Source organism: Conger conger, chromosome 4 (assembly GCF_963514075.1).
Source record: "Conger conger chromosome 4, fConCon1.1, whole genome shotgun sequence".
NCBI classification, from domain to species: Eukaryota; Metazoa; Chordata; class Actinopteri; order Anguilliformes; family Congridae; genus Conger; species Conger conger.
Genome location: NC_083763.1, coordinates 31,321,946 through 31,345,153, shown reverse-complemented (window position 1 = coordinate 31,345,153; position 23,208 = coordinate 31,321,946). Strand labels below are relative to the sequence as shown.

General features: G+C 44.4%; 2 protein-coding genes across 3 annotated transcripts; one reads left to right on the top strand and one right to left on the bottom strand.

Annotated features, from left to right (window-relative positions):
* The first annotated feature begins 10,980 nt into the window (after positions 1–10,980).
* lrrc31 (leucine rich repeat containing 31) lies at positions 10,981–17,717 on the top strand. Its single transcript, XM_061238940.1, has 10 exons — positions 10,981–11,108; positions 11,222–11,428; positions 12,314–12,463; positions 13,061–13,228; positions 14,395–14,562; positions 14,829–14,996; positions 15,367–15,534; positions 15,853–16,017; positions 16,262–16,429; positions 17,329–17,717. The coding sequence occupies exons 1-10, from the start codon at positions 11,096–11,098 to the stop codon at positions 17,715–17,717; spliced, it is 1,764 nt and encodes a 587-aa protein (XP_061094924.1). The 5' UTR covers positions 10,981–11,095.
* A 713-nt stretch (positions 17,718–18,430) lies between these two features.
* On the bottom strand, positions 18,431–22,960 carry LOC133127704 (leucine-rich repeat and IQ domain-containing protein 4-like). Of its 2 annotated transcripts, XM_061240784.1 has the most exons (6): positions 22,767–22,960; positions 21,464–22,503; positions 21,185–21,358; positions 20,949–21,087; positions 20,431–20,627; positions 18,431–18,961 (listed from the first exon to the last, which is right to left on the bottom strand). In XM_061240784.1, the coding sequence occupies exons 2-6, from the start codon at positions 22,496–22,498 to the stop codon at positions 18,809–18,811; spliced, it is 1,698 nt and encodes a 565-aa protein (XP_061096768.1). In that variant the 5' UTR covers positions 22,499–22,503; positions 22,767–22,960; the 3' UTR covers positions 18,431–18,808. The 2 variants fall into 2 exon arrangements, with proteins under 2 accessions (XP_061096768.1, XP_061096767.1); XM_061240783.1 differs by having other exon boundaries at positions 21,464–22,960.
* Between the last annotated feature and the right edge of the window lie 248 nt (positions 22,961–23,208).

Here is a 23,208-nt window from a genome sequence, read left to right as displayed (position 1 = left end):
TGGTTTTGCTTTCCATTTTAAAGCATTGGAGATCATTTTAGCCGAGCAGCCTATTATTTTCTGCACTTCTTTATACGTTTTTCCCTCTCCAATCAACGTTTTAATCAAAGTACGCTGTTCTTTTGAACAATGTCTGGAACGACCCATTTTTCTCAGGTTTTCAGAGCGAAATGCATGCAAACATGTGCTGGCTTCATCCTTAAATAAGGGCCACCTGATTCACACCTGTTTTTTCACAGAATGAATGACCTCACTAATTGAACTCCACACTGCTATTATTTTGAACACGTCTCTTTCAATTAATTATTCAATTACACAGACTCAGGAGCATGTGTATCATGAATGTTGGGTCTGTTGGTTTTCTATGACTCTACTACACCTACTGGTAAATTATTTGGCATGTAGTAATATATTTTCTACCAAAAACAGTGATTGATCTGGTAAGTCATGTTGGACTGCTATTATTTTGAACACAACTGTATGTGAATGTTCATCAGATACTACAGGCACCAGTCCTGCTGTCAACAATGATTTCTGGCCTCATTAAATGTGACCCTGTCGAATGTATTTAATGACTGACATAGTCTATTTATTAATTATAATTCATTATTATTAATATTATTATATTATATATTATTATATATTATAAATATCAGAATAGGGAAGAAATGTGATCTAAGTTAATTTGACCTTGAGTATCTCAGAAATTTCTGATCTCTTGGGATTTTCATGGACAACAGTCTCAGGATTTTGCAGAGAATGGTGCAGAAAAACTAAAATTATATCCAGTGAGCAGGAGTTCTGTGGGCAAAAATGCATTGTTAATGAGAGAGGTCAGATGAGCTGACAGGAATGTGACAGTAATGCAAATAACCATGCATTACAACAATGGTATGCAGTAGGGGTGAGCGAGTAGTGCATTAATCGTATCCATTATCATATACAAGTAAACCAATTAAATTATTTGTTACTCGTACTCGGAAGTGGGCATGATGTAACCGAGAAGTGGCGTCGTTTAACCCTTGTGTAGTCTTAACATTCTGTATACTTCCCTTGTCCTAAGGGTAAAAAATGGCCCGCCTTCACTAAACCCAGTAGGACATAACCAAGCTCACATTAACATTGCAGCAATCTAGAAAATCTACCGTAAGCAACTTCACCATAAACAACTTCAACAAACAAATCAAGCAGATGGCCATCGCCCAAACGCATCACAGTACCTAGCTAGCTGGCCAGTAAATGCGTTTAAAAGTGAATAACTAAATAACAAGAATCACCACCTGAAAAAAGTTAAATTGACTAAATGTACTACCTTACCTCTAGCTAAAATAATGTCTATGTCCTCAAAACCATGACCGCATCCTCCGTCCTTATAAATCCTGGATCATTTATGTCTAAAGTTAGCTCTGTACCATAGCTTGTCTGAATTAGCATTGTACCGTAGCTTGTTTGTGTTTACAACGGGTCACGTCTTTCCCCGTCAGCAGCCATTTCTGTTAGCAGCGCACTACCTTTTCAAATTGTAGCCTGAAATAAGTTTGAATATGTTCTCTAAAGTTTGCGATCTTGAACACACCCCGATCACACAATGACAAGATATTATCTTGTACAAGTTAACACAACAGTCTCTTGACATGCACAAGAGAGAAGTGAGGAAAATTACAGTAGGCAGTACATTTTACAAATCTAAGGGGGAGGAACCGGGGAGGACCAGGCCTATCATGAAACGGTGTTAAATTTATGTCACACATGCGCCACCGCAGCTCCATCACTATACTTTCTAAACTTTGAAGCAATTTACATTTACAGTTTTCCATTAATAGAATGGGGTGGTAGCACATTAACTTGACGTAATAATGCCCTGCTAATGCGCATCAATCATACTTAAATCATTACGTTAGTTAACAAGTAGGCCTGACGATATGCAGCGGTGCTATTCACTCATAGAAATCTAACTTATTAGACCTAATGATAAGTTAAACTAATGATTTCTGACTTGGGTGTTGCTAGGTGCTTTCTAAGGTTTTGGTAGGTGGTTGCTAGGTAGTTGCTAAGGTGGTTGCTAGGGTGTTCTTTGGTGGTTTCCAGGGTGTTGCTAGTTGGTTGATAAGGTTTTGGTGGGTGGTTGGTAAGGTGTTGCTAGGTAGTTTCTAGGGTGTTGCTAGGTGGTTGCTATGTGGTTGCTAAGGTGTTCCTAGGCGGTTGCAAGGTGGTCGCTAAGGTGTTACTAGGTGGTTGCTAGGTTGTTGCTATGGTGTTGCTAGGTGGTTGCTATGTGGTTGCTAAAATGCTGCTAGGTGGTTGCTAAGGCGTTGCTGGGTGGCTGCTAAGGTGTTGTTAGGTGGTTGCAACGATGTTGCTAGGTCATTTCTATAGTGTTGCTAGGTGGTTGTTTATGTTTTGGTAGGTGGTTGCTATGTGGTTGCTAAAATGTTGTTGGTGGTTACATTACATTACATTACATTAATGGCATTTGGCAGACGCTCTTATCCAGAGCGACATACAACAAAGTGCATACCCATAACCAGGGATAAGTGCGCTGAAAGACCCTAGAGGGAAGTACAATTTTAACTGCTACCTGTACAACAAAGATAAGGACCAGGGCCTATTTGAATTTTTTTTCTTTTTTTTTCTTTTTTTATAAACAAACAAATAAACAAACAAATAACAAAGCAAAAGTGACCAAACTTAACTAGCCAAACACTGCTTACCTAGCCAAACTTCACAGGGAGGTAGGGAGGGACGGGGAGAGGTGCTGCTTTAAGAGGTGCGTCTTCAGTTTGCGCTTGAAGATGGGAAGAGATTCTACAGTTCTGACCTCAACAGGGAGTTCATTCCACCACCGTGGAGTCAGAACAGACAGTAGTCGTGAGCATGAGGTGGAAGTTCGGAGAGGGGGTGGTGCCAAGTGGCCTGTGGAGGCTGAACGAAGAGGTCTGGCAGGGGTATAGGGTCTTATGATTTTTTTGTAGGTAAGCTGGGGAAGACCCCTTAACTGCTTGGAAGGCTAGCACCAATGTTTTGAATTTGATGCGAGCCATGACAGGCAGCCAGTGGAGGGAAGTAAGCAGGGGGGTGACATGTGAGTATTTGGGAAGGTTGAAGACCAGACGAGCTGCTGCACTCTGGATAAGTTGGAGGGGTCTGATGGCGGATGCTAGGAGGCCAGCCAAGAGGGAATTGCAGTAGTCCAGGCGGGACAGAACCATCGCTTGGACCAGGAGCTGGGTCGAGTAGGGGGTGAGAAAGGGGCAGATTCTCTGTATGTTGTATAGGAAGAACCTGCATGACTGGGTCACCGCCACAATGTTCTCGGAGAGGGATAGTCTGCTGTCCATCACCACGGCGAGGTTCCTTGCACTGGGTGATGGCGTAAGTGTGGTATCCCCGAGGGAAATGGAGAGATCCAGATGGGGAGAGGTATTAGGAGGGATGAATATCATTTCAGTCTTACCTGGGTTGAGCTTTAGATGGTGGTTGTCCACTCAGGCAAGCAGAGATACTGGCTGAAACCTGTGTATCAGATGGTGGGAACGAGATGAAGAGTTGGGTATCGTCCGCATAGCAGTGGTAGGATAGCCCATGTGCAGTGATAACAGGGCCAAGGGACTGAGTGTAAAGACAAAAAAGAAGCGGGCCTAGGACTGAGCCCTGGGGAACTCCTGTGGCAAAGGGCCGAGGTGTCAATACCGTACCAGCCCAGGCAACCTGGAAGGAGTGACCAGCGAGTTAGGACTCAATCCAGTCCAGGGCTGTTGCACAGATGCCCGTTGCTGACAGGGCGGACAGGAGGATGGAGTGATCCACAGTGTTGAAGGCAGCAGAGAGATCTAGAAGAATGAGGACAGAGGAGAGGGAGGCTGCTCGTGCGGCATGGAGTGAGTCACTGACGGAGAGGAGCATGGTCTCTATTGAGTGGCCCGATCTGAAGCCAGACTGATGGGGGTCTAGCAGGTTGTTGTTAGAAAAGAAAGAAGAAAGTTGACTAGAAGCAGCTCATTCTATGGTTTTAGAAAGAAAAGGAAGAAGAGATAGTAGTAGTAGTTCTGTAGGGCAGTAGTTCTGGATGATGGAGGGATCCAGAGTAGGCTTTTTTAGCAGCGGAGTGATGTGGGCCCTCTTGGAGGATGCTGGAAAACAGCCAGAAGACAGGGAGGAGTTGACAAGGGAGGTGACAAATGGGAGAATGTCAGGTGTGATAGTCTGGAGAAGAGAAGTGGAGATAGGGTCAAGGGCACAGGTTGTAGGGCGGTGGGAGAGCAGGAGTTGAGAAACATCAGAGTCTGTAAGGGGGGAGAAAGTGGAAAAGGAAGGGATGGGCCTAGAGGGGGGGAAGGGCACAGAGAGGGGGGCGGTGGTTGTAAAGGATCTGCGGATGTCTGTGACCTTCTCATCGAAAAAATCAGCAAAGTCATCAGCAGTGAAGGAGGACTGAGGTGGAGGAGGTGGTGCGTTGAGGAGAGAGGAGAAAATAGAGAACAGTTTCCGGGGGTTAGAAGTGGAGTTCTGAATTTGTGTTTGATAGTATTTTACTTTGGCGGTAAGTTGGTAAGTTGTGAGGTCTGAAGGGTCACTGGATTTTCCCCACTTCCTCTCCGCTGCGCGGAGGCTGGCCCTGGAGGTACGGAGGGTGTCAGATATCCAAGGACTGGGAGGGGATGTGCGAGGTGGCTTTGAGACAGGGGGACAGAGAGAGTCAAAGGCTGAGGAGGGAGATGAAAGGAGGGTGGCAAATGCAGAGTCAGTGCGGAGTTTGGAGAAGGATTCGAGAGGGGGGAGTGAGGCGGTGACAGTGGTGGCAAAGGAAGAGGGTGAGAGGGAGTGGAGGTTACGGCGGGCTGTGGATGTGTGGAGGATGGGGAGGAAGAGGAGGGAGAATGAGATGAAGCGGTGATCAGATGTATGCAGAGGGGTAACCGTGAAATCGGAGAATGAGCAGTTCCGCACAAAGGGGGTCAGCGGGGGGTAGCTGGGGTTGAGGGGTTCCGACTCCGTGGAGGTCCATGTCGCAGGGGGTGGTTGCTAGGCAGTTGCTAGGGCATTGCTAGGTGGTTGCTTTGTGGTTTTAAGGGTGTTGCTATGTGGTAGCTAAGGTTGTTGCGAGGGTGTTGCTAGGTGGTTGCTATGGTTTTGGTAGGTGGTTGTGACGGTGCTGTTAAGGTGTTGCTAGGTGCTTGCTAGGGTGTTTGCTAACTGGTTTCTAGGCTGTTGCTACATGGATGCTAAGGTGTTGCTAGGATGCTGCTAGGTTGTTGCTGGGTGGTTCCTATGGTGTTGCTGGGTTGTTGCTAAGGTGTTGCTAGGTCATTACTATAGTACTGCTAGGTGGTTGCTAGGGTGTTGCTAGGTTGTTGCTATAGGGGCAATATTGGCTCAGGCAGTAAGAGCAGTTGCCTGGCAGTTGGAAGGTTGCTAGTTTGATCCCACCCTGGGTGTGTCGATGTGTCCCTGGGCAAGAGACCTAACCCACAATTGCTTCTGACGAGCTGGTTATAAATGCTATACAAATGCCAACTATTTACCATATAGTACTGCTAGGAGTTGCTAGGTGGTTGCTATGGTATTGCTAGGTGTTTACTAAGGTATTACTAGTCAGTTGCTAGGTGGTTTGTAGGTATTCATAACAGCCAATCAGAGAGGTGCTATTTCACCATAAAAGGCAATTGGCATAATTTAACTATTTGAAGCATATAAGCAGTATGTAAACTTTATACGTGACTTATAAAAGTTGCTCACGTATTATTTGTCAGTTGCCATGTGGCTGCAAGATATTAAAAACATCCAGTCAGAGAGGTTAGGCAAAGTGCTATTGCAATTTACAAGTGACACATTAGCACAATATACACTCACCGAGCAACATTTTTACTTTATTACACCTACTTATTCATGTGACTGTCTAATCAGCCAATTGTGTGGCAGCAGTGCAATGCATATAATCATGTAGATACGGGTCAGGAGCTTCAGTTAATGTTCACATAAACCATCAGAATGGGGAAAAAATGTGATCTAAGTGACTTTAACCGTGGTGGTGATGGTCTCCCTTGTAAGTGAATGGGCTTCAGCAGTAGAAGTCTAAAAAATAAGTCTAATAAATACCTAATAAAATTCTCACTGAGTGTATACTTCATACTTCATATATGAAGTGTAGAGGTCACTGGGGTATTAGCAATCAGTTGCTAGGTGGTTGCAAGGCATTTATAACAGCCAATCAGAGAAGTGATGTGTTACTGCATAATGCAAGACAATTGATTTAATGAAAATATATCAACCATATAAGCATGAAAGTTTAATGACATTCTATGAAGCCTGTATGAGTTGTTGGGGTAATGCGAATCAGCATTACCTGCATTAAAATAGTATTTTCTGTGTATATTTGACCCATGGTTAACAGTTTCAGAGGTGCTAATAAGTACACACCTCTTCAAACTCTACCTTAGTCCTCCCTCCTAATTTCCCCCGCCCCCCTTTCTGATATCCCTATCCATCTTGTCTAACCCCCCCCCACCCCCCCCCCCCCCAAAAAAAAAGAATTCCACTTATGATGACTATATGTATACAACAGCACTTCCTATGTATTTTCCTAGTTATGGATGTGATGCTTTGACTTGTGGAAGAACCTATGCACTTGTAAGTCGCTTTGGATTAAAACCGTCTGCCAAATGACTAAAATCCATCCATCCATCCATCCATCCATTATCTGAACCCGCTTATCCTGAACAGGGTCGCAGGGGGCTGGAGCCTATCCCAGCATACATTGGGCGAAAGGCAGGAATACACCCTGGACAGGTCGCCAGTCCATCGCAGGGCACACACACTATTCACTCACACACTCATACCTACGGGCAATTTAGACTCTCCAATCAGCCTAACGTGCATGTCTTTGGACTGTGGGAGGAAACCCACGCAGACACGGGGAGAACATGCAAACTCCGCACAGAGAGGCCCCGGCCGACGGGGATTCGAACCCAGGACCTCCTTGCTGTGAGGCGGCAGTGCTACCCACTGCGCCATCCGTGCCGCCCAAATGACTAAAATGTAAAATGTAAATGTAAATGTACAGCACAAGGGTAAAAAATCCTCCCCACCACTGTCACGCCCTGTGCCTCTATCTTAGTTTGTTTCCTTGTTTCTCCGTTTCAATGTATTTTCTTAGTCCATGTTTCCGCGTTCCATTTCGTGTTTCGTTGCACTAAACCCGTTCCCTAGTCATGCCCCCGCACCTGTTACGTGTTTCCTAATGTGTAATCATACTCACCTGAATCCCATTGTGTCTTGTTCCAGACCTCTTCGCTCAGCCTCCACAGGCCGCTTGGCACCTCCCCCTCTCCGAACTTCCACCTCACGCTCACGACTACTGTCTGTTCTGGCTCCACAGTGGTGGAATGAACTCCCCGTTGAGGTCAGAACTGTAGAATCTCTTCCCACCTTCAAGTGCAAACTGAAGACGCACCTCTTCAAGCAGCACCTCTCCCTGTCCCTCCCTACCTCCCTGCAAACCTTAATTGTTGTCTTTCTGTGATTTACTTTTTTGTGTATCGGTATTTTTAGTTTGGCTAGGTAAGCAGTGTTTGGCTAGTCAAGTTTGGTCACTTTTGCTTTGTTGTTTGTTTGTTTATTTGTTTGTTAAAAAAAATATATAGAATATAAAATTCAAATAGGCCCTGGTCCTTATCGTTGTTGTACAGGTAGCAGTTGAAATTGTACTTCCCTCTAGGGTCTTTCAGCGCACTTATCCCTGGTTATGGGTATTCACTTTGTTGTATGTCGCTCTGGATAAGATCGTCTGCCAAATGCCATTAATGTAATTAATGTAACTCTTAGATTCCCTGAGGCTTCATGTTTGATTTTTGGCAAATATTTTAATTATTATATTAATATTTCAATAGCTTCCAGGTCACATGACTGAATGGCACCAAACAAATTGCTGTTAATTCTACTATTAATGCCACATAGGGCACACCTCTTTTTATTGTCAACATCTGCTTCTTTATGTTGTAATAAATATTTAAAGGGGAAAAAAAAATATTATTTAATTGGAAAAATAATGAATTTCTCAATAGCCTCGAGCTCACATGACCCACTCACTCCAAATAAATGTAAAATAATCAGGGGGACAAGGAGATAAGGGCACAACTCTTAGATTCCACTGGGACTTGATGTTTGATTCCTCGCAAATATTTCAATTATTATATTAATATTTCAATAGCTTCCAGGTCACATGATCCATTGACACCAAACCAGTGCCTGTTAATTCTAATATTCATATCATATTTTAAATGGAAATAATATATTTGTATTATTTTGTTGGAAAAAATATAATATTTGTTTTTTATAGCATCAGGTATATATATCCATCCATCCATCCATTATCCTAACCCGCTTATCCTGAACAGGGTCATGGGGGGCTGGAGCCTATCCCAGCATACATTGGGTGAAAGGCAGGAATACACCCTGGACAGGTCGCCAGTCCATCGCAGAGTACAAACACCATTCACTCACACACACACACACACACACACACACACACACACACACACACACACACACACTTTAGACTCTCCAATCAGCCTAACCTGCATGTCTTTGGACCGTGGGAGGAAACCGGAGTACCCAGAGGAAACCCACGCAGACATGCAAACTCCACACAGAGAGGCCCCAGCCGACGGGGATTCGAACCCAGGACCTCCTTGCTGTGAGGCGGCAGTGCTACCCACTGCACCATCCGTGCTGCCAGGTATATATATATATGGATAGATATACATCTCCACCACTTTGGGGGACAACTTTTTACATAAATACTGATTTATACACGCATTTGACATTTGACATAGATTAACCCTTGTGTAGTCTTAAGGGTCAAAAATGTGTGATGAGTGACAGGTTGTTTCCTCATGCAAAATAGATTTTAGGTTTCAAATTCTATTAAGCTGCTTTATTTAAGGGGTTTAGTGAAGGCAGGCAATTTTTGACCCTTAGGACAAGGAAAGTATAGGATGTTAAGACTATATTAAACAATATTTTGTTGGTAAGAAAAGTCAGTGTCATACATGCAATTTGAACACAAGTGAACAGAATAATATATATATATATATATATATATATATATATATATATATATATATATATATATATATATATATAATATATTATTCTATATATATATAGCGGTTTACATGATCCCAAAGTCACATGATCCCAAAGTTTTATAAGGTGAGGCGTATTAGGCCAAACGCAGACACCAGGGTTCCTAAAAGCTGTTCACAAACAACAGCCAAATCTGCAAAGCAGACTAAAGGGACAGGAAACCAAAAAGATACCCCACTAGGGAAACACCAGGGAAGGATAAAGAAGGTGAACTTAAATAGATCCCAAATGGTTGGAAAAGGAAAACTTGCCATAGCAAATAAACGAACACAGGGAGAGTAGACTCCCGCAAACACTATTCTCAGTGAAAAATAGAGGAGTATTGTAACAAAGGGAGAGTTAGACTCCCACAAACTCTTTTCTCAGAGACCCAGCGATACCGTTTACCAGCTTCAGCATAACAGGAATTACACAGGAGCACCTGAGTGCTGTGAGAGGAGGGTTTATCAAAGGTGCGGTCTGATTGCACAGAAATTATTACACCTGTGAGTAAATAGGCTGAAAAGCTGTCAGCCGACCAAACCACCCTCCAGTGGTCCAACCCGGTACTGCACCATGACATGGTCAAGTGGTTCAGCTGTTTTTCAGACCAAATGTCAGAACATTTTTGTGATCAAAAAGTGACTTTGACCATGGAATGATTGTTGGTGCCAGACAGGACGGTTTGAGTAGCTCAGAAACCGCATCTCCTGGGATTTTAACACACAACGGTCTCTGGAGCCTCTGAGAGGGGTCAGAGGAGAAGGGCCAGACTGGCCCAAAGCTGACAGGAAGGTGACAGAAATGCAAATAACTACACATTACAACAGTGGTATGCAGAAGAGCATCTCTGAACACACAAAACTTCAAACTTAGGCTTGAATTCTAAAAAAATAATTAATAAATACCTAAGCATTTTAGCATTTTTAACTTTTCCGCTGAAATGCCCAAAGATTAAAAAAAAAGACCCCAAAGATAGATCACAACAAAACAACAGAAGGAACAATGACCCAGCTTCTGTTCATAAGCCTACCAAAATACATTAAGCATTGTGGCACAGTTGGCTGCCCATTTGATACACAATAGATAATTTGTATTGCCTACTGCTCACTTTGAAATGGTGTTCCAAGACCTTTAATCAGCACCCACTGTGCCACACCACCAATGACACCAGTGTTCCCATTGACATCGGCTTTCCAACAACACCTAACATGATTACACTGTAAATGGAGAAGCTATTCTCATAAATATTTTGAGTAATTTCTTCCGAGGTCTCCAAATACAGAGCCTTCTTAGCCAGTAGAAAAATATTTCTTGCAGTAAAACAACTTTTTAGGTATAAAGTCTCCCTGGACCCTTGCCGTGATGAGGATAAAGACTTTACAGTTGTAATACAACTGTATTGCCAGTTAATCGCTGCTAAACATTATCCGACATTTCTCAAAAGAGTTCAGTGTGCAGATTCGTAAGTCACGAGCACCTCACGCCTCATTTGCACACTAGTGGCGGCTGGACTCAAAGTACAATCTGAGACTGACTTCCTGGAGAATATTATTTTTCGGAAGAGAAGCACAACATTATCCAGCAGTAGGCATACAAATTAGATCAGAAACAGCCCCTGCGATTTGCAAGCATACACCAGGTAAACAACGTTACCTTTTTCGAAAGAATAGCGCACACAATGTAGCCACTGTGATTCTATTCCCGCTGCTATTGTCTGCGACAGACATCCGTGTTTACTAAGTAAAAAGAAACCGGATCTTGGCCGTTGCGCGTACTCAGCGCAATAGGCTTTTGCTTGCACAAACTGGACATTTAAGAAGGTACGGTTAAATAAATACACAAAACTGAAAATTCATTCATTATTTTTCATTGATTGATTGAATGACTGATGCGTAATATTTTATGCAGTATTTGTGCTGACTATGTTGCTCTGCCAATTACTGTTTGGTGAGGTGTGGAAGATCGCAGAATGGAACATACAGGTATGTGGGTATTTTCACAATGGTTGGCCCTATTTCAAATTCATAAGATTTGGGAGGTGTGTTATTTGGTTCTGTACAAGTTTTTAAAAACTGTACTGTGACACGTCTGTCAGATTATGCGAAGGGACAGGAGTGCTCCCAGAAGAGGTCGCCGTTCGACATGATAATCAACCAAATACGCCGGACGAAGTCATTCACGGACCGGCGCCCCCGAGCTTCAGTCGGCCGCTTTTTCCGTCCCACGGAAAACTCGGACAAGAAGGATGGAGGCATACCTGAGAGCGGAGAACCAGAGGGCCAGCGGGACCAGGAGAAAGCGGGTATGTGGGGCTCTGAGAGTGGTTACGCACTCCGGTTACTAGCAGAACAGTGGTGTTGCTGAATTCAATTATGAGACACCAGGATTGGAAATGAACAGTCATGTACATTTAATATGTCTAAGGTGTAACTGTAAATTGATTTTTATGTGTAATTTAAAATAAAAAGTTATTGGTTGCGTGGTCTGAGATACTATGTATCACTAACAATCAATGAAATGTGCATCCAAGAGACATATCACAGTGATATATTTTCTATCCTCTGATTTGAGAGATTTTGTCTATCCTTGGGTCAGTGAGTTTTAAATCTTGGTTGGACAACAATTTTGTGGCTAATGTGCCATCAGTCATACATAGACACAAAAACACACATGTCCACAGGTACACACTGCATAGATTTGATGCACTCACAGATACATGCGCACATACACACGCATATACAAACCACAAGACAGGAGTGAGAAAGCAAGAAAAATGAAAGGAGAGAGTAGTAGGCCTATAGGTACATGGCAATTCTACTGATGAACTGGTTAAAAATGCTGTTTGGTTTCAACTAATGATTTATTTAAAGTTCATTTAACAGAGTTATAAGGTTTCGACATTTTTAACAAAAATGAGTGTCATAAATATGTTGTTTACAGGGCAATTTGATAGGATTGTACATTCACAAAGCACTTCAGGGTATCAGTCATTTTGATCTAGAAAGAACTATCCTGCATTTCAGTTTTGTTGCGTAGGATGTGAAAGCTTTGAAGCTCAATATGTCAACACAAATTATGAAGAGAGAGAACACGCCTGAAATAATGATACGTGAAAGCCAATCACCTCAGGTCTCACATATATCCTAACAACAATGAAATGCGGCATGAACTACTGATGTCTTTTCAGGTAGGGGTGGTCCTGCAGTCTCAGAGCCGTGCTCGGTGGTAGGGTGGGGCCGAGTGAAGCAGTTTGTTCAGAAGCTAGGGAAGAAGCTGGACAGTAGCAGCCTGAATCTTGGCCACTGTGACCTCACAGCCACTGATATCTTGGAACTGGGTGAGATATTTCCCACAGTGACAGACGCTTCGCCATGTATTAGACCAAGGAAGTAATTGGTCTCTCCTGCATCCTCATTTCCTGGTTTTCTCTTTCACTCACCTCTTTTCCCTATTTTTGTTCCCCAGCCTGTCTCATGCTTTTTTTACTCCCATCTTTCTTCACCATAATAGGATACAATTTAGATTCTTGTGAATATTTTTATATATGGCAAATTGGCAATATATCAAATTTTGTAATACAATCCAGAATGACAGAAGAAACTATATATATGATTTAGTTAACGCAATCCTGTTATAACATACATATGCAACCCAAATGAGAGTGCAGAAACCTATTCATGTCACATTTAACGAAAGACAAAATGGCGCTAGAATTGTGACGATGAGGTTGAGTTGGAAATGTAAACACTGATGTTGGCAGCATCGCTAGAGTGTTAATTGTCTTAAGATTATGGACATTTAAATAAACATTCGATTCATAACTATATAGATCGATTTTACATGTTGGGTCAATCAGATTGCATTGTTGCCCTTTCAACCGATAGAGTGATAACACCCCCACTTTCTATCCATTCTTTTTCTATACACTGTATAGCAACCCTGCTGCCATTCCTGTCTCAGCTAGAAGAGATTGATCTCTCCTGGAACGACCTGATTGGTGGGTCGTTGAAAGCCTTCCCTGCTCAGGTCAGGCATGTGGCCAGACTCAGGAGGCTGAGATTGAGCAGCTGCAGGCTGAAAGCAGAGGACCTCACAGCACTGGGTAGGACAGGTTTCTGTTTTCTGCTCCCTACCTGACCTATTGTAAATTCACTGACATGAATAGTTGCTCCCATTGTCAGCACAGAGCTAAGAATAAAATAAAATGACCCCCTTGATTTTTTCCCCATGACATTACAAGGCATTTAGCAGATGCTCTTATCTAGAGCGACGTACAATGAAGTGCAGATTAAACACAGGAACAAGTGTGAAGAGGACCCTAGAGGACAGTAGAGTTCTGAGTCCTAGCGTGACCGTACAGATACAATTTGAACCTTTGAAGAATACATCAACTTACAAACTAGCAATACATACTTACGAACTGAATGTCTGGGAACATTGAATACCAGCTGCAGCATTCTGGATCAGTTGTAGGGGTCTGATGGCGGATGCTGGAAGGCCAGCCAGCAGAGAATTGCAATAGTCCAAGTGGGACAGGACCTGGGAGAAAGGAGCTGAGTGGAGTAGGTGGTGAGGAAGGGCCGGATTCTCCGGATATTGTACAGGAAGAACCTGTATGCCCGGGTGTGCAGGGGAGGGTGATAGAGAGTGGAGGTTACAACGGACTGAAACATTTGGGGTGAGAGGAGGGGAGGTAGGCCAGGGAGCAAGGGGGATGGAGAAGGAAATGAAGTGGTGATCAGACATGTAGAGGGGTAGCAGAGGGGTTAGAAGAGGAGCAGTTCCTCAGAAAGATCGGGTCTAGAAGATTTCCAGCCTTGTGGGTTGGGGGAGAGTGCTGCAGGGAGAGGTCAAAGGAGTGGAGTAGTGGTAGGAAGGCAGCAGACTGGGAGGTCTCCAGATCAATGTTGAAATATCCAGGGGGATCAGTGGGGTGCCATATCATCCCATCATTTTAAAGTAAAAGATGTGTGACTTACAGTAAACCTAGCATATGCAACAAGTCAGACAATCCTACAGTGCGCTGTTTGGGACAAAGTACAATTTTGTCTTGATTTGCCTCTGATTTGCCACAATTTTGAAAACTGAAAATAATTTGATCGGTATGCACCAAACAAGGTAGGTGTGAAAGCATGCTTATTCAGAGGAGATGTTTTATTCCATACCAATAGGCACAGTGATGTTGACAGCCTTTGTGAATACTGCCATATGGAGATGATTTATTACCTGTTTATAAGCTCAGTGGCAGCCTTGTGAAAATTGCCACAGGAGAGACCCTGAACTACCTCCCCCTCCTGGAGGTGGTGGACCTTTCCTGGAATGCCGGTGTCGGGGGTAACCTGCAACGCCTCCTCAGCGGCTTCCAGCCAGGGAGCACGTTGAAAGAGCTCCACCTGGTGGAGTGTCAGCTCACTGCAGCAGATGCCCATGCATTAGGTAAGACCACACACATCCTGCTGGCTATGATAATAATTTAACTGCTAATGTGGGGCCTGGCTCCACAACATGGCAGCACTTAATAACTGCACTTTCACGGCTTCAAAAACACTTTTTCCAAGCCAAGGAGAGTGACTGAGTGATGTCACAGCCATTTTGTCCATATTTTTTATAGTCTGTGGTTGGAACAACCACTATCATACACTTGGAAGTCCCCAGGATAGCCTTTGCATAGCACATCTATGTCATGCTCTTCTCTGTTTCAGGGGGGGCAATGAATATACTGCCGAGCCTGGAGTTGCTGGACCTCTCTGCTAACAGACTCTTGGAGGGGGGGATAGGGGAGCTGGCCCCCCAGCTGAAGGGTAACTCAGGATTGAAGGTCCTGCGAATGCACATGTGTGGGCTGAGACAGGACAGCCTCCTGATGCTGGGTGAGAGTGCTGTGAAGCTGTCATCCTGGAACTAGACAGCAAAATGTCCAGTGTTAAATCAACTCTCACTGAGTATATATGAGACCATTCTAGGCATAGCAGACTCATATACTCATATACTGTAATATTAGTATTCTGTTGTATTTAACACAAAACATTTACTGTGAAGGTCTTAATGCTGAAATGTCAAAGCATTTTCCTCAACTCTTGACTTAATGAAAAGGCTTCTTTTAGGCCTGTGACACAAAATTTAAAAATTAGTCAACATTCAGCAGTTGCATGTGAACTCCCTGTGTGCCATCACGAGCATGTAGTGTCCTTTGGTGGTCCCTCTGATACCCCCCTGGGTGTACACCCATCTTTCACCCAGGAAAAGCATTACAGTTCCTCCCAGCCCTGGAGCAGCTGGACCTGTCCTGTAACCAGGGGGTGAGCGGGGGGTTTGCACAGGTGAGCGCTCACCTGACCCAGCTTACGCACCTGCGCAATCTGGACCTGCACCAGTGCAGTCTGAAGGAGGAGGATGTGCAGGCACTGGGTGAGTCCACAGCATGAGGGACGTCATAAAAGTCTGTCTGTGAGGGCCTTTCCTTTGTTTCAGAAATGTATATTTGCAGTGATTGCAAAGTGATTGGGAATACATAGTATAGTAAGTATAAGTGCAACATCTTAACCTGTTTATAATGTAGCGTTAAAGTTGCGGTTGGAGGAGGTACATTGTGGTTATTTCTTAACAATATGTAGCTCAATGGATAGATTGTATCTAAAAGATGTAAGCTGAGTTTGGACAAGAGAGCCTTTGTTAGTGTCTAAAAACAACAAAAAAAACTCTATTCCTGTGTGTGTTTTTCAAAAGTCCAGGTTGTTCCTTCCCTTGGTGACCTCAAAGTACTGGATTTATCATCCAATAAGAAGGTAGGGGGCCTGGGCCAGGTGCTTTTCCCCGCCCTCCCCCTGACAAGGTTGAAAACACTGTCCATGAATGGCTGCTGTCTGACTGAGGAATCCTACCGTTCTCTAGGTACTGAATAAATTGTGGCCTGCAGTGACAGATGGTCCGCCAGGCCCAAACTCTTTTTTTTGTATTGACAGCTTTTTGTCAATTGTTAACAATCATGTCCTGAAACTATACTTCATTTCTCAAGACTATAAATGCAAACCAGAAAAGAGTAAACCGTTTCTGCAAAACCTCAGAAGTCAAAATCTAAATGTAACACTGCCTTCAAAGCAATGTTCATTTCAGACTGGCTGTCTGTGTGTTTCAGCCTCTGCAGTGCAGAGCCAGGGCCAGCTGGAGTCTCTGGGACTGTCCTGGAACAAATGCGTGGGAGGGAACCTCAGGCAGCTGCTGCAGGCTCTGCAGCCCGGCTCTCACCTGCAGCAGCTGAGACTGGCTAGCTGCGGCCTCACCACCGAGGACCTGCTGCAGCTGGGTAGGGCACTCCAGGCAATCCACACGCAGCACCCAGGCACTCAGAATGGAGAGTATTCACATCTGCCCCATCACCCTTACAATAACCACATGAAGAACAGAGATATATACCCTGCAGAAAAAAAAAACAGCTCAAGCTCAGTTTTGAAACAGCTGGTAGCTGGTTGACCAGTTCAGACCTGCACCCAGCTTGACATGGATTAGCTGGTTGACCAGTTCAGACCAGCACCCACCTTGGCATGGATTAGCTGGTTGACCAGTTCAGACCAGATTGAGCAGCTCAAGCTATGTTTTGAAACTAGCAGGTAGACCAGCTTTATGACCAGCTTAACAAACTGAATTTCCAAGCTGGTTAAGCTGGCATAGCTGGACTTTATGACAGGGCATTCTCTGAACCCATCTTAATGTCCAAGATTTATGTATTTATTAACCTTTATACAGGGTAAGTTGATAGAGTAAGCAATAGCAACAGTAGGGTTATAGTATTCCCTATGTCGCTGGAAAGAGAGGAAATGAACACAAAATGTGACACTGCGTTGGAAATCATTCATGTAGGGTACTTTGCGTGTTTTCTGTGACTGTGGCTTTGCCTGCTGTCTTGATGTGAGATTTGTGACTGTCGCATCGCTACTGTCGCATTTACCGCATTGACGTATGTGTTGTCTGTAGTTATTTGTTTTGACCTCATTCATGTGTGCTGTATGTCTCTGTATTGACAGAATTGACTCGTGCCTAGTTTCCATAGTTCTCTGTATCGACGGAATTAACTTGCACTTTGTGTCTGTATCGACGGCATGGACTCTTGCTTTGGGTCCCTAGCTCTCCATATTGATGGAATTGACATATGTTCTGTGTCTGAAGTTGTCTTTGCCGTTACTGACATGCGATTCATGCCTGCAGCGTCGGCATCAAAGCGGGGAGCCCTCGTGCACCTGAGACAGCTGGAGCTGATGTATAATGACGGCGTGGGTGAGCAGGGCTGGACACACCTGTTTAAGGAGGCCGAGGACTTACGGGCACTGACTGAGCTGGACGTGAGCCTGCACCCCTCAGGCCGGTCCTCCGCCCGTCCCCGCGCCTCCCTGTGGCTGCCCGCCCTTCTGGGCGCCCTGCCACGGCTGCCCTCCCTCGCCTGCCTCTCTCTGCAGGGCTGGGCCCTGACCGCCCGTGAGAGGGAAGGCCTCGAAGCCTCCAACAGGGACGGCAAGAGGAGCGTCACCTTCGATTACGACCCACAGCCCGGGGCTGGGGACAGGGAGGCTGGCAGTATGGGGCAGCCTGTAGCCTAGCGGCTAAGGTAGGTGGCTGGGACGTGGATTTGTGGTTCAAGCCCCGGTGTAGCCATGATAAGATCCGTGCAGCTGTTGGGCCCTTGAGCAAAGCCCTTAATCGCACATTGCTGCAGGGGCTTTGTCCTCTGCTTAGTCTAATCAACTGTACCTGTCACTTACAGGCTAAATAAATGTAACGAGGGATGAAAGAACCAATATGGCAGGGGAAGAGTGAAACAGACTGGGAGCAGGAGAGCAGGAGGAAGGGAGAGTGCAAGGGGAAGGGGAAGATAAAAGCAATGAATAAAGAGAAGGGAGAGACCGAGAGTTTGAGTGAGAAGGAAAAGCATTGTGTGGAAGATTAAGAAATTTGAGAAAAGGAAGAGATGGGGAAGTGAAGACAACCAGAGACTGAGTGAGCGGCTGAGACAGAAAGAGGAAGATAATGGCATACCTTGCTTATACTCATCCACCAGGCACTGTCCTACCCTTGCTGCTGGTAAGATTACTTGGAAAGTCACAATTAAGTATGTTCAACTGTACTACTGATGCACTGTATTTGTGTTGATTTAACCATTTTTACAAAAATGACAAATTACTTTTAGACACTAAAACATGTTAAATGTTTAAATGTACAATGTCACTTCATTGTATGTCGCTCTGGATAAGAGCGTCTGCTAAATGCCTGTAATCTAATGACAGTGAAATACTGCCAACTATGTTGTCAGTACTTTGCTGTATAAATAACAGTAACAATATGTTAAGCATATGGTAGCAGGCTGTATGTCTAACAAATGTTCTATGTAGCATGGTGTTTCACTGTAAACATTGCAATTGTTTACATTTCACATAGCTGTTTACTATTTCATACTTTCTCTATTTTCCAGACATATACCATACAAGTCATGAACATATTTTACAGTCTACCAACTGTATAAGGAAGAGTTCACATTTCTTGTGGTCTGATACATTTTCTGGTCAACTTTGTTTTGTAATGCACACATTTTTAATGAAAATTTTCAAATGAATTTTGCACATTTGCATAATGATAATAAAGGGAAAAAAACAAAAGCGCACAATTTAACATAACTTGATTGAAGCAGTCTGCTTTATTTTTTCTTGTTTGGCCCTTTCTTTGCTTTGCCTCCAGGTTTCTTCTTCTTGTCTTTGTTTTTCTTCTGCTTTCCTTTCTTTTTGCTCTGGAGACACTTGAAAGGCCCCAGCCTCCGTCGCACCATCACCCCCCTCCACCACGCCTGGACCTGTCGGGTGTGGGGATGGGACATTACGTTACTGCTACGAGACAGACACTCTTATCCTCTTACAATGAGAAGACATAAATTGCATAAATTGTGGTTAATACCAATAGTAACCCTAGAGGTGGGAGGTAAATGCTTAGACACCACAAATATGAAAACCTAGGATCAATTTCAAAGTGATCTGACAGTCGGCCGTGGTTGCCGCAAGTTCTTTGGCTTGGCTTGGTCTGTCACGGCCTTTAAAGAACACAAGCAGAACTAAACAGCCTTTGTTCAATTGACAGTGACCTCTACTGGTGAAACATTTATTGCATGAGCAGTTCACTTCACATTACATTACATTACAGGGTCATTGTCACCATTTTCAACTTATATATTCACCTGTAGACACTACACGTAAGATGAATATATGTATGCATTACTTAAGTTACATGGAGTAACAGGCAACACCTCCCTATGCAATTCTGATTCTCTTTACCAATCCATCGTGCTATTGTGGCAACCAGGGGATGTTGAATGGACAGGAAATACCACAAACTGTACCATACATATAGGGCTATTCACAAGGCACCTCATATTCTATATCATATTTTGTAGAAACCATAATTCATACTTTAAACCACTATAATATAATCTACCACAAGCATCCTTTTTCCCCCCAGTATGTAGTCTCTGCTTATTCCTAATGCCAACTCTGCTCTCTAATCAAGGAAAGAGAGAAGTAGCCTTCTCCAATGCTAATGTTCCCAGCCACTGCTTTGCTCCGTGGGATTGTTGTGACTGTAACTAGGCAACGTAAGCAACACTTGGAGGAGTGCTTTATTTTGCCAGCTGCTGGCACACCTCGTATAGGCACCACACTGCCAGTAGAAATTTCTGGCAATGTGGCCAATTACCTCACCGGGGCACCTTGTACTACCTGAAAATGAATCCAGCAATATTCAAATCTACATGAGAGTAGTTACTGAGCTCTGCACCAATGCTCAATTTCTTTATGAGCTGCATCACTGGGCTGCCACAAAATGTCATTTTGATTGCCTGCCCATTTACTTGTGGGATGTTTGTTCCAGAATGTGAGCAGATGATTTCATTTGGAATCACTACAGTACTTGGGATACTGAAGCATAAACCTTTGGTTGATTTTAAACCAGTGGTATAACTGCTGCAGTTTTTGAGGGGGGTGTGAAGTGCCTGACAGTCCTTTCAATGACATTTGACTCCATATTGGGAAGTTTCAACTTTGTAGATGCACAAAACAGAGGGGTAGTTCATAGGTGGACTGAAAATGGTTTGATTAGGGGAATGGTCGACTCACTCCTAACTCATCTACTTTCACAACCACAATCATCTGTATGTTTTTCTGCCTTCTCTCTCTCTCTTGCTCGTTCACTCACTCACTCACTAACTCACTCACTCACTCAGGAGTACTGCTATCTGCAGTTTTAAAAACAGGAAAGAAAACCAGGTGATACCTTTGTAGCCATGGTGAGTAGATGGGCCTTTGCCTGCAGGTAGTGCTTAATGGCAGCCAAGCCCTGTGCACAGACCTCTGTGGGGGGGTCTGTGAGGGGGTTTCCTTCCAGCAGAAGGACCTTCAGGCTCTGCAGTTTGGTAAGTCGGTGCGACAGGTGGCTCAGCCGGTTCCCCTGCAGCCTGAGCTCTGTCAAACCTTGGCGGCAGAGAGTGATCAGCTATATGAGTGTTTTCCTTTTTTTGGATCGATATTTTCTCCAAAGACATAATTTGAGTGTGTCTGTGCTCAATGTCGCAACCTCCTCCTTCAACTTAAGACCATCAACATCCTTAAAGTGTAAATTTACAAGGCGAGCCACCCATCAGCGTGTATTAAGGTCTGTTACTCAATACATTCCCCCTCTTTTCAGCACAGTTAAGGCCCCAGAAAAAGCCCCCCCCCCCCCCAGACCCCAGGTACAAGAAGAGCTGGCTATTTTTAACAACACATTTTTCGTAAGAAAAATAGGTTCACTACCATTTAAACCGCAGAGGGAATCTGGTATTGTCGTAAGTCGGTTGCTGTGGCAGTCCAGGATTTCTAATATCTGTAGGTCTCCAATGGACTCTGGGAGACATTCAATACTGTTGTTCTCAAGGTACAGCTCCCTGAGACTCTGATAGAAAACAACATCACCATTTTCACTGTTCCTTAGAGGGTTCCCACAGCTTTAGTACTGCTATGAAGCTTGGTTATATCCTGAAGAAGCTTACCCGGAGGTGAGAGATGTCCTCATGGACAGAAATGAACTTGAGCCCCTGGTCTTGGCCTAGATAAAGCCTCTCCAGTGACTGCAGGCTGCACACCCCCTCCGGGAAGGAAGGAAACTGGTTGCCTGTCAGTCCAAGACATTTCAGCATGGACAGTACCTTAATACTCGCAGGAATCTGCAGGATACATAATTATTCAGAAGAGTTATAAAAAACAATTCAGTATGTAAATCAGTGTTTAAGGTAAGTTAACAGTACACAACAACAACAACATATAACAACCTCTTTCAAGTAGTTGTCATCAAATGACAGCTGCTCCAGGCTGGTCAGGGAGCAGATTTCATTCGGAAACTCAGCAAACCGGTTCTGACTCAGGTCCAGCACCTGCAAATTGTGGAGGTGGCTGAGGTTGGGGTGAAGGCCAGAGAGTTTGGTGTTCCTCAGGTACAGAACCCTTAGGGAGGGGAGGTAGCAGATCTGTGGTGGGAAGGTGCGCAGTGGGTTATCGGAGAGCCCCAGCTCCACCAGGCTAGTGAGGTTGTGGAAGGGCCGGGGGAGTCGGGTCAGGCCATTATGCGACATGTCCAGGATGGTCAGTTGCCCAAGGTGACAGAGGGACTTGGGGAAGGAGGAGAACCCGTTGAAACCCAGGAACAGCTTTCTCCAGGAGTGCCCGCGGGCCTTGTTGTTCAGGGACACCAGTGAGTTGTGGCCCACATCGATGATCTCCAGGTGGGGTAGATCGCAGAGCCCGGTGGGCAGGGCCTCCAGCCTGTTCCCACGCAGATAGATCTCCCTCAGGCAGCGCAGGTTGGATATCTCGGTGGGGAGCACGGCCAGGTTGTTTCCAGAGAGCCCCAGGAGCTCCAGCTTGTGGAGGGTCTTGCAGATACCCTCGGCGAGCTCCGTGAGACCCAGGCCATGCAGCCTCAGCTCCCGCAGCTCGCTTAGCCTTTGGACCGCCGCCAGCAGGGGGCGCTGACCACTGCTGGCCAGCGGGTTGTTGCTCAGGTCCAGGGATCGTAGTTGTGACAGCTGCCCCAGCTCCTCGCAGACATGGTTCAGAGAGTTCTCTTGGAGGTACAGCACCTGGAGTTTCTGTAGCAAGCGGATATCTTGAGGTACAGCCTGGATCAGATTCCTCTCCAGGTGCAGCTCCTCCAGGTTATTCAGCTGCAGCAGACCCAGGGGGAATTCTACTAGACCTCTTGCTGAGCAGTCCAGGAACAGAACCTTAACACTGTCCTTGATCAAGTGGAGACTCGCCTTCTCTGGCTTGCTCTCTCCACTAGCGTTATAGCGCAGTAATGAACGCATTGAGTCTTGGATGGAGAGCAGCCACCCAATAAAGAAAAACAAATGTAGTCTAAAGCATAGCAAAGCGAGTATAAAACAAATAAGCAAATTTTAAAACTCTCTTAAAGGTCTTTACAGATCTCCAATCGATTTTATATTATAGACTTTTAAGTAACCCAACCACATTATAAATAACGTCGTATATCACTTTACCATTACAAAATAAAATTAAAAACGGTTTTGTTTTTTGCATTAGAAAAGAGTAAAAACTAGAACTAGGTACACATACCTATCCCACGTATTATAGGAATGAATTTTAATTCGCCAAGACTTTTCCAGCAATGTCTGCTTTCTTTCAGCTACTGTCCACGTGGAAAACCTCATAGATTTATATCGTTAAGCTATGTTTTTTAACTAGCCAAGCAGTTCATGAAATAGCATATCTATACTCTTACAAACATATACTTCAAGTGAGAAAGTTGCTTTGCAAGACGACGAAGTAGAATTTGAGATTCGCATTTCAGCAAATGGCAGAGGAGTTCCCTCGTTTCCATGGGAGCAGTAGACAATGCTGCACTGAATTGTTTGTTCGTCTGACGAGGGCGCTTGTTTTTACATGATGGATTCTCTTTGGACCATTCGCTCGGCTTGCTCAGAACTTGTAGCATTCGTACGATCTGTCAAGATTCTAAAACGCTTTGGTGTTGAATAAACGAGAAGTCATTGTACAG